General features: G+C 37.3%; 1 protein-coding gene and 1 long non-coding RNA gene across 3 annotated transcripts; one reads left to right on the forward strand and one right to left on the reverse strand.

Moving 5' to 3' along the window:
- The first annotated feature begins 3,038 nt into the window (after positions 1-3,038).
- On the forward strand, positions 3,039-6,841 carry LOC100113589 (myosin-2 essential light chain). Of its 2 annotated transcripts, XM_001598954.6 has the most exons (4): positions 3,039-3,737; positions 3,833-3,860; positions 4,460-4,765; positions 4,853-6,841. In XM_001598954.6, exons 1-4 carry the CDS (start codon positions 3,735-3,737, stop codon positions 4,957-4,959), a joined length of 444 nt encoding a protein of 147 aa, XP_001599004.1. In that variant the 5' UTR covers positions 3,039-3,734; the 3' UTR covers positions 4,960-6,841. The 2 variants fall into 2 exon arrangements, with proteins under 2 accessions (XP_001599004.1, XP_016842967.1); XM_016987478.3 differs by lacking the exons at positions 3,039-3,737; positions 3,833-3,860 and adding an exon at positions 3,904-4,331.
- Positions 6,842-9,184: 2,343 nt separating this feature from the next.
- LOC103318078 lies at positions 9,185-9,974 on the reverse strand. The gene is made up of 2 exons (XR_004228068.2): positions 9,629-9,974; positions 9,185-9,490 (listed from the first exon to the last, which is right to left on the reverse strand). It is a non-coding gene; the product is annotated as an uncharacterized LOC103318078 (long non-coding RNA).
- Between the last annotated feature and the right edge of the window lie 1,618 nt (positions 9,975-11,592).

An 11,592-nucleotide genomic window follows, 5' to 3' on the forward strand; every position in this document is an offset into this window, starting at 1 on the left:
TCGATGCACTGCTTTTCTTGTCAGGTTTTTCTCTTTTAATATTTTTGATCTTTTCAGCCAACAAATTTTCTTTGTATGAGTCTTCAGTGATGATAGCTGCTTTACCACGTAGGTTAAGTTTGATCAGCTGATTCGCGCGGCCGCCGTTCAGCGCCGTCGTCCTGTGACACTCGTACCCCACCAGGGGTGTCACACGTGCCCCACTTTAATGTCATTTTGTTATCAATGTTATATTATTTAAAAAACATTTTATCCAAAAACAGAACACGTACCTCAAAAGTGCACTATTTGAAGTACTTAATTGATAAAGTTTCAGTATTGTAAGTGTTATATAGGCGTTTTGAGAAATGATTGAAAAATGGATCCAACCTTTTTTCTCAACTCCGATTTTTTATCTTATGCCATCAACTTATACTGCATTTTTTGTGCAATAACTTACTGAGGGTAAATTGTGGGTGTATTATTAAAGAATTTTCATGAGCGTTTGTTTAAATAACATCGTTAATTTTTAGAATATTGGCATGACAAACCAACCCGCCTGACACGGCATGCCCCGCCCTCCCTATAGGCTGCGAAACTTGAAATCGGCGCGCTCGTTTCAGGATGATACATCTCGGCTTCTACTATACCGATTCTGACTTACACAAGTACAAGATTTTGTGCAGCCCTTTGTACATTTACAACTGATGTCTCGTAATATATTGCCAGGAACTAATAAATCAGTTATATATGTTGGTTGTAATTTATTATCCCTATACAATACTCTAACCCCATTGCGTCGGGTCCAACGAATTACCGAGCCATTGTTCGACTTGATAATATGCTCTACAAAAGTATGCTGTTTTGCAGCTAATTCAGTTGGCGGGAGCATAGCTAAATTAAAAGCTTTCTTCGCATAGAGCTACTTTTAAAACATAAATATCTTAATTCTTAAGATCAGTTAATTGTAAATTACTAAATTTCCTGCCCCCATACATAGCTGCAATGAATTTTGTGCAGTTGCATTTGTTTTATCAAAAATTAAAGCTTCTCCAATTAAGCTTGTATTTCCTTCTAATAATTTTATAATTTTAGCTTTTCCTTGTTTGAAAAAAGCAGATGTAGTATCACATTCAGTGAAAGCGCGAATGAGATGTGGAACTGTAAAGCCTTTCAGCTGTTTTATTCCTCTACTTGGTTTTCATAAATAAATGTTGTTATCTACAGGCACTCTTTGCGTTAAAATTACTAATATACATCTATATCTTAATCGGCTACAATAATGGCTGGCTTTTCGTCGGTGGCTAGATTTATAGCAGTTTCAACAATTAGACTATCAGCGTCTTCTTGAGCTTGATTAATATACGATATCCAGCGGCTAGCAATTTTTCTCGTGAATGTAAAATAGATCGATTTTTGTGTTGCGATCGTTCGATAAAAATTTTTCTTGCGTTGTTGATGCGGTCATGGGCAAATCAAATTGTATTTCTGCACATAAATTTCTAGCCTGTCGACGTAATCGTTCTGCACCTTTAGTACTACTTTTTAAATTTTCAGGGTATATAACCATCAAATATGACAAAGCTATTGGCAGCGTAATATTTAGTTACATATGTTACATAACGATCAAAAATGGCTTCGAACGTTTCTTTTTGTGGCCACACAACCTTATGCAATAAAAATCTTCCATCAATTACATGATAAGAATTATCTAACGATAGCTCGTCGTACATGGGTTGAAAATGATCATACAATTTACATTTCTCAGTATAGTTTTGCTCATTATACCATTGTCAGACATAGAAAATGGATAAGGCGCCAATTCATATGCGAAACAATATCTTTCTAATTTTTTAATTCTCTGAAATATTAATGCAGGGTATATTAATATATCATAACACACTTTTTAAATTATTTTTGCTGATCCAATTAATTCTTACTAAGTCTTTAGATTTACATTTAAAAAAACGCTGCTAATTCTTTGTCACGTAGCTTCCTGCAACATTATGTGTATTGCTTTAATATCAAAATTATACACATGCATAATCAAATTTGATTATTGTCCTTATTTCCCCCCATTATCGCGTCCCATAGAAAAACGCATTTCCTTTTTTTTTAGTTTTTGATGTTTTTCTCAGGATCTGCCCCATGAAATGACTTAAAGTTGAAGTTGCGCGTAGTTCTACTAATAATACCTGCAACATAATCGTTTTTTTTAGAAAGGTTCGGACATAAAGTTTTCGACTTCAATAAATTGCGCTTTATGGTGTATAATAAAACAACGACGAACGATAATATTAAATACTCGGCGGTAAAACGATGTAATTTTATTTTCTTTCAGGTACATTTGAAGCAATTTTCTTTTATCAACTTTTTCCATAACTTCATCAGAAAAAACTAAAATCTCAAAACAAAGTTTAGTAAGAGCAAAGAAAATGAATCTCGGAATCATTATCAAAATTCGCTGAGTAGTTAAGCTGAGAACATACACTCACATACATTTTCCAAAAACACTATTTTTCCACTAAAAATGCATCAAAACACAATTGCTACATGTTTTTATACAAATTCCAAAAACGACTATTACAAGCCCTGTTAGCACAAAAGGTTTTAAAAACGTGCAGTTCGCAAACATTGATACATTTGTGACTTTTGGTTTAAGAAACGCGTTATTAACGTTTTAAAAACGTTGGAAATGACCACTTTTCGATTTATTATGAGCAATTAACCCTTTCATAAAACCTTAATGTTAAACGTTTTCAAAACCGTTTGTAACACGTTTGTATGGCGTTTATACGACGTTTTATAATGGTTTTAAAATGTGCACATAAAGTTTGCAAAGGGTTTTTAAAAATTTTAATATAAATTTGTTAAACAATTTATACCTATCAGGTATTTCCAATTCTGGCAACTATATATATATATATATATATATATATATATATATATATATCCACGAACCCTAAAGACCGCGCCCTGCTCATGCAAGCTGCCATTTGAAAGTTGGCGCTTCGTCGCCGGCGTCTAAGTACTCAGCAGGTAAGTTATCATCGTATCGAGGATCCAGGACTGCCGCGCTGGCGGCTTTACACTTACTTGTTGGAGTTTGGTTTGGGCCGTTGGGCGTGACTGCGTGAGCCGTGCATTATAATTTATATAAGTGCGCGCGGCGTGAGCGTGAAGCGCAATACAGATACAATACCTGCAAGGTGTTATATTTTATCAGGAGCCGCAGTCGCGCCAAGTATTCAAGTGTCTCTCACGCACACTTGGCTGTGGCAAAATCTGCCAATATTCCGCAGTAAGCGCGCGCGCGTACACGTGCATTTGAGAGTTGAGACCCCTGCGTCGGCTATATCTGATTACTCATCTGAACTGCCAGCTGCAGCGCAGAGACGGCAGCGAGCTGGTGACGAGCGCGGCATTACTCATCAACTCGATCGTCAGCCTGTACCTACCTATAACTAGAAGGAAGGAAGACCGTCCGCACTCCGCTCCGCCTCAAGTCTCAACTCAACCGCTAAGCGCCCTGCATCCAGCGTCCTCGCGGCTCGCGCGCGCAACGAGCAACGACGGCGACCCCTCTCTATATACTTACTTACATTTTCGCAGTAATCTCGCTTCTCTCTCGCGTCAGCCCGTCAGCCGAAAAGTCTGTCGCGCACGACACTGCAGCTGCACTCTGCAGTCGCGAATCTCTTGAACTGTCGTCTGTCTCAGGTCTCTCTCTCTCTCGCACCTCGCACGACGCAGCAATGGTGAGTACTTCATACCTACATCGCAAAAAGCCATTCCGATGCAGCTCTCCACTTACTCACGGCCCTGTTCTGTTTTTTCTCTATCTCTGTCGCAGGCTTCGTACACGGAGGATCAGTTAGCCGGTAAGTACCTACTCGCGGAATGCCAAAAAGGGGGACGGTCTGCAACTGCCCACCTCTGCGCCTGCTTTCCACGATTCAGGTCAAGAGTAACGCCGCGAAGCGAGCCTTTTATACTTATTCACTCACCGTACGCGTGCCTTGTCCCTGTATGCTCGCTACTATACCTTTTATGGTGCGACGTTTCAAAGTGAACGTCCGTCCGCGAATCTCGATCGCTCCTTCACGCCCCAGAGAACAGCACGGTAGCAGCAGCAGTGTCCAGCCACTCAATGCTCTCTTGACTTTTGCCAGTGTATCATATCCTGCACCTGCAGCTACCGTTGCCGCCGCCGCCGCTGCTGCTGCTGCTGCTGCTGCTTCTTCTTTTCCCTCGGTGCTAGAGTTTTCGCAAGTTTTGGAGATCAAATTCAAGTACCATGTACGTCTTCACTTATCAAGAGTTGGCCAACAGGATGATGTCATCCATGGATGGTAAACCAAGCTAAGAAACCACCAAGTTCCCTTATCGAAGCTCTGACCTTGAAGAAATGCACTTCCAGCAAATAGTTTTTAAGCACTCAATGAACTGCCAATCTTCATTTTGTACTTATTCGTTACAGAATTCCAAGAGGCATTCCAGCTGTTTGACAGCCGTGGAGATGGCAAAATTCATGTAGCTCAAATTGGAGATGCTCTGCGAGCTCTGGGCCAGAATCCTACCGAATCAGATGTGAAAAAGTTCACTAATCAGCACAAGCCTGACGAGAGAATCAGTTTTGAAGTGTTTTTGCCAATCTATCAAGCAATAAGCAAAGCACGCACCTCCGACACTGCTGATGACTTTATTGAAGGATTGCGACACTTTGATAAGGATGGCAATGGTTTCATTTCATCTGCTGAGCTGAGACACTTGTTAACCACTCTTGGTAAATAAAACATCCAATTAATATTCAATCACTAATACTTTCATTACCTTAGTCAACAGCTCTAAAAAATCAAAACTTTTATTTCAGGTGAAAAACTAAGCGACGAAGAAGTTGAGACCTTATTGACCGGACATGAAGATTCACAGGGTAACATAAACTACGAAGACTTTGTTCGTCAAGTTATATGTGGTTGAAGCATTACATTCACTTGCGATTCCATTCAAATTATACAATATTTCCATAACATTTTAAAAAAGCGATTTATGCATTTCACCTTAAATAGTTTTTAGAACTAGAGAATATGCACAGCAAGTTCCCTTCAAGTAAAACAACTCCAATGCTTCTGTCATTCTAAACAACTAAATTTAAATTTCATATTTTTAAGAAAATAGGAATTAGGTCTATTTTAATTATAAATAATATAGACCCGCTGTGCCTTAAATGTTACTAAGTTGATTGCATTTAATTAGCCTGTATTGAACGACTTTATTACAGTACGAAATGAATAATCGACTAATTTAATTTTTTTTCTCTTAATGTAAAAATTGCTCTTAAAGCTTACAAATTACTTATTTAACGCGCAAGTCACAAAATAATCTGATATCTTAATTTTAATAAAAACGCACAATAACAGATTTGTAATTGTGAACATAGTACTATGAGTTTCAAGATTGAATCAAAGTAATTGAAAAATGAAACTGTTAGAGGTTGCGCCTTTTGCTTCCCAAAACCTTATACATGTTGAACAAGTTAAACTGTCGTTTATTCCCATTATTAATGTAATAGTACTTGATTTATTAGTAAATACACAGCAATCATTTTGGGAAGCGTGTATTACCTTTGTTTCCCCAAAAAGTACTCTTTAGTATACACAATAGAAAATATTTTTTGTAAACTACACATCAACCACTCTCATAAAACATGAATTTTTCTAAAAAAAACCATGCCTGACAAACAAGTATTAAAAATATATAACATTTTTAACAAACTAAAACTTGAAGTTACAAAATCAATTAGCCAACTTCCTTGGTCTCTGCGTGATTTTTTGATTTGGTTAAAGTTAAGATTATTGTTGTTTCATGCCAATTTAGTCCAGACTAAAAGAGGCAAAAAGTGCTTTTACTTTGTATTTCTTTGATAAATTAAGATATAAGTAAGCCGTTTCACAAATCTGTTCATGAGTAAACATCTATAATAAGAACGAATAAATGTGTATAAAATCGGCGAAAAAAGCTAGCTTTTGCGCGTTACTTTTCTCGAATAGCATAATGACCCCGTTCGGAAAATATAGTTTATCAATGTATAAAGCGCTTGTATAAATCATACATCTAAAAATGTGTACAAAGAAAGTGAACGTTCAGAAGTACAAAACTTATCAGGTTATATATTATACTTAAGGGGGCCACCACACCAGTTACATAGATATACTAACCATGTTAAATTGACGCGCTCCTTTGCTCCCAACTTTTAGGAAAACGGCTGTACATAGGAGTCTCAAAAAATTACAGGACCTAGTTGTCGGTACCATCTTTGCGCGGAAGTGAGCTGGGCAGCATTTATCAACAGAATCCCAAGGGAAAAGAATACTTCAAAAATACTTTCCAGATATGCCAAATATTTTGGATTAGATCAGATCGATCGTTTATTGTTTATTTTAGCCGCGGTTAGACGTTAGCGCGCTCGGAAGGAAAGCGTACTTTAAAGTATCTTTTTCTCCAGGATCTCGTTGACGCATGATGTCCAGTTCATTTCCGCGTAAAAATTGTACCGTTTTTCCAGAAGTTGGGAGCAAATGGTCGCGTAAATTAGCATTGGCTAGTATATCTATATAACTGGTGCGGTGGGCTGGTGGCCCCTTAAAGCGTGCAAAGGCTTTTCGGAAAAATCGATTTTGAAAAATGTTCATGTTCGAATACTAAGATATACGTTCCATGGTGGTTACCATCCATTATGTATGCACGTATACATAGTTGTGTACATATCCAGAGTATTTTAAATCAAAATTTATAATTTTATTCCAATAATGCATAGTTGTTATAAATCCAAGCAGGTCAATGCTGCTGCGCAAAATTTCAATACTTGTTTTATGAGCTTCCTTTCTTGTTTTCCTTATTATCGTATGCAAATTCGAATATTGTTATTATTACTATTATTATTATTATGCCCATTTTATTTAAAAAAAATTCATAGTATGATAATTCTATAGCTACATCTATTATCGCTGATATATGCGGCACTCTGCTTATTTTATACAGACTGAATTAATAAAGAAACCGATAAGAAGTCTGTCGCGTAAGCAATGTATACGCACGCATGAGTAAAAAATTGCGGTTCTCTTATTTCTCGTGATACTTAATACATTGTTTCAAAAATGAAGCAAACAGTTCGGCGAATATTTCGCGTCATCACGCTTAGTCAACACAATGCGCGTTGGAGTGAAAGCGAGACAGTATATTATGGACGCAAGATTGAAAAATGAAAGATGAAACCGACTGTACAGTGCACTGATATATTACTCATATTTAGGTCCCTCTCTTAAACACACTCGATAGACGATAGATATATATATATATATATATATATATATATATAATATATATATATATATATATATATATATATATATATATATATATATATATATATATATATATATATATATATATATATATATATATATATATATATATATATATATTATATATATATATATATATATATATATATATATATATATATATATATATATATATATATATATATCGCTATATAGGTGCTATGCCGAGTCTTATTATATTATATATGTATATAGTAAACAAAGAAAAAATACGGTCCCGTTGCTTCAATTATGAATATTGCCGTGCGGTGGGAAAATAATATCTATTTCGGTCTTTAAAAATTGTATAGCTGATAGAAAAGATTGTTGAAATAGCTGTCGTCGATAGAAAAATATGCGAACAACGATGAAAAAGTGTTCTTAACAGCTCAAACGCAACTAATGAAGCGCAAGATGCAGATAATATTTTTTCTCGCCGAGATTCAATTGCGAGCAATAAGTAGTACCTTACAAAAAAAGCCTGCAGCCTGAAATTCTGCAGCGTTTAAACAATTGTGCTAATAATTGGCTTAATTTGTTGGAAATCGGAAATAATATATAACTGCATGAGAAGTTTGTTATAATTTCGAGAGAAAGAATAATTATTATCCTAAATTGTTACGTCAATTATCTTCGAGAGCTGTACTGATAAAAGTTTGGTTTTAAAAACTATTGTCCGGTGAGATTGGGGGGGGGGGTGGTGGGAGGGCAAGACCACCACATAAGAAAATCTAAGTATCTTTGATTTTTTGCCATTTTTAAGCCTAGACAACTCTTGATCTAGGCAACTATTTTTAACCCACCAGCCCTCAAATTGAAGCTCTCTTCTGATACTTCGATCCTAGTAATACACATTTTTGGATTGCGCCTTCAGGTATTGAGTAGATGAATTGGAACCATGGATTATTTTCGTTAATTTTCTCCAAGTTAAATTCCCGTAAGAGAATTTGAACTCGATTTAAACTGCGCAACACGCGCGCATCTTCTCATTCCAGATGGCCCAAAGAATGAAAAAAAGTTGGTCTGGTAAGATAGGTGTGCCCTCAATTTGAATTTTTCCAACACCCGAGTTGTTTCCACTCGCTCGTGGATTTGCTCATGTAGACAGAGAGCGAGAGGAGCTTATTGAAATATTAAATGTTCGAGCGCTCAGAAGAAATTTAAGGAAATTTCCATGCGATACATCGTTGCAGGGAAGGGGAGGTCCGAATGTCCGATGTTTACGCTGACCGCTGACGTCGTGTCCCACGGTTATCCACAATATCAAATGTTTTTTGGAGTATCAAGTCGGAAAGAAAGTTTCTTTTCTTACTTTCTCAGAGCTCTCAGCTGCTTTATATTGGTGTAGAATACGTAATACGCACGCTTGTATTTATTTAGGCGCAGTCGGAATCGTCAGAAATCATAGGTACCTACAATACCTATGCGTTCGACGTGCGCGCGCGCGCGTGTGCGTGTGTGTGTGTGTGTGTGTGTGTGTAGGTATAACACATAACACTATACACTGGGAGTCTGGGACATGCGCACCATAGCGGCAAGACGTCGACAGTCGGCACTCCCACCACAGCAAGTCGAAGCGGGAAAGAGAGAGAGAGAGAGAGAGAGAGAGAGAGAGAGGGGATCAGGGGGCAGCGGAGCAGAGAGATATAACGGAACAGAGCACACACGTCGAACTGACTAGGTATACCCTACACACAGAGAACGCACACGAGTACTTACAGTCTCAGACCTCAGTATACGCTGTGAAATTTGCCCTCGCGCTTGGTCTACGTCAAAGCCGTCAAGATTTTACGAAAAAAGAAGCATGAGTATTAACTCCAATCTTTTTTTAAATAATTGTGAATCTAGTAAAAAGGACGACATAATGCCAAGTTTAATTTCGAGTAATTGGTGAGTAGCATATTAAAAGACGCACATTACATTCGATCCTCTTTGCGCTTTCATCAGACTCGGGCACGGACCTGTATTTTTTGTATTTTTTCCTCGACATGCTACCTGCAAGCTGCGTGCAGATGATTTGTCACACCGAAAGCTTCTCGCTGGCTTGCTGCGTTTCTTTCTTTTCTTTCTACTCGCCGAGGCGTCGCCATCTTGGCAATTTGCATCTCTCGCTCGTGCGACTGGTGCGACTGTAACGTAGTGTTCGTATATATTATATAGGAGGTAGTATGGCTATGTTGCCTATACAACTATGTATGCGCATACATAGTTCTTTAGAAAGCAGAACAGCTTTATTCGCAGCGTGTAGATCGCTGATGCATATTTACTCGTATATGTATAGGTAATGGACATCCCGTTCTCGTCCCTTCGCCTTCCTCTCATGCTTGGTTCTAGCATTTTCCTTTCTCCTCTTATGTGTGTATGTGTGCGTGTGCATAAAGATCTGTGGCGCATTTCGCTTATGCTTGCAAGACTGCATATCTTTAACATATACGCAGATTCATACTTCTATCATTTCATCCTTGTACTTGTAATTCTCCTGCCCCACCTGCTGCAAATGCTGCATTACAAATTATATTTGAGAGTAAGTATAGCGCATGGAATTTTGCAAAAGTTCTACCGTGCGTTCAATTTCGTCATCGCTCTCTTCCCTCCCCAAGTCCCAACTCTTCCGATCAGTTTGCTAACCTCGTGAGTCGTGAGTCGTGACGATCATAATGATTTATGGAGCAGTGAGCACAGATTCGGAAGAATGGAGGAGCAATCGTCGCGCGCACCATTGCGGAAATGATTATAAACGATCTCGTGATTCTTTCTTTTCTTTTAAGTATTAAAATGAGTAAAAATTCAAATATATGGTGCGATCTCAACTCTGGCAGTCTAGTAGACTCGTATTTTTTTACACACGCATATACGTATATGTAACATGGGCATAGAGCATGCACACTGCACAATTTACGTCCTTGCCCACGTTTGTTTACGTATTTATCGCAGTATAATTAACTTAATAAGAAATACTGAGCACTTTGACCCAAGTCAAGTACAAAATGTAGCACTTTGCCAAGGCTCTTGTTTTATTCGTTGTCATATCCTATGGCGCTCTTTACAATATTATATTAACATGAAATATCAGCTGAAGAAATCTTATTTTCTAGCTCAGGCTTTTTTTATCAGTATCAAAGGACTAGAACATTCTTGAGTATAGTTCCTCATGGCAGAATTAGAACCGTGGAATCCTACTGACTCTTGCGATGATGACATTCTATTAACTACTTGACTCAGTTATTAATTCTGATTGTGTAATCTTGATTCCATTTATTGGTTGCCAGATAAAACTGTCTTAAAAGGTGTACAATAAGCTTGTGATGCAGGATCATTGATGAAAAAAAATTATTGAAAAAAATCACACTTCAATATAGAATTTTCTTTATTATTAATTTTGGTACATCAAGAGGGCAAAATCAAGCTTAACATTCATCTCTAAATTCACTGTATGGTTTTAAAATGTTAATATTATTTCTTCCTTATTCATTGATCTATATTAAGTTAATATTGTTCTATTAAATTAGATTGGAAACTTTAGAAATTTTATCACTCTAACAAAGTGGTTGTTTAAGTGCAGATTTTCATTTTTAACTTTAATCATCAACAAACAATTTTTGTTCAATGAAACCTAATAGCTTATCAATCGAGTACACAGGCTAGATATAAGACTTATAAGGTAGAGATAATTCTTATCTAAAGTGTGACATCATTTATCTTTTTAATAGAACTCAAATCTTATACAGAAAGAAAACAAAGGAACTTTTTGTCCGCCTAGGACCCATGGGTAAAAAAGATCATCTGATTTAGAAATAACAAACACATATATAGTATTACCGTGTCTATCACACTCGCCACGCTTGTGCGCTAACCTCACAGTGCAAATAAGGTCTACTTTAGTCACAGATAGGTGTGACTTAACAACGGATTTTAGCCACGCTGTGCTATAATGTACTATTATAGTACTGCGCGTTTATGTCACGCCTATCCATGACCTAAACAGTCCTTTATTGCACCGTGCTTTATCGTCCGAGCGTAGCAAGGACGCTAACCGCACCGTGCAGTACAGGACTGTTTATGTCATGGATAGTTGTGACATAGCGGACTTAGGGCAGGCAGATGCTATAAAATAGTATACGATACTTGTGACTCAAATCGACCCATTATTACACGGCGTGTAATAATGGGCCATTTAAGTCACATGTATCGTAATATACTATTTCCATTTTTACATGGAGTCTTATGGAGA

The sequence above is a fragment of the Nasonia vitripennis genome, chromosome 5 (genome assembly GCF_009193385.2).
Source record: "Nasonia vitripennis strain AsymCx chromosome 5, Nvit_psr_1.1, whole genome shotgun sequence".
In the NCBI taxonomy this organism is placed as follows: Eukaryota; Metazoa; Arthropoda; class Insecta; order Hymenoptera; family Pteromalidae; genus Nasonia; species Nasonia vitripennis.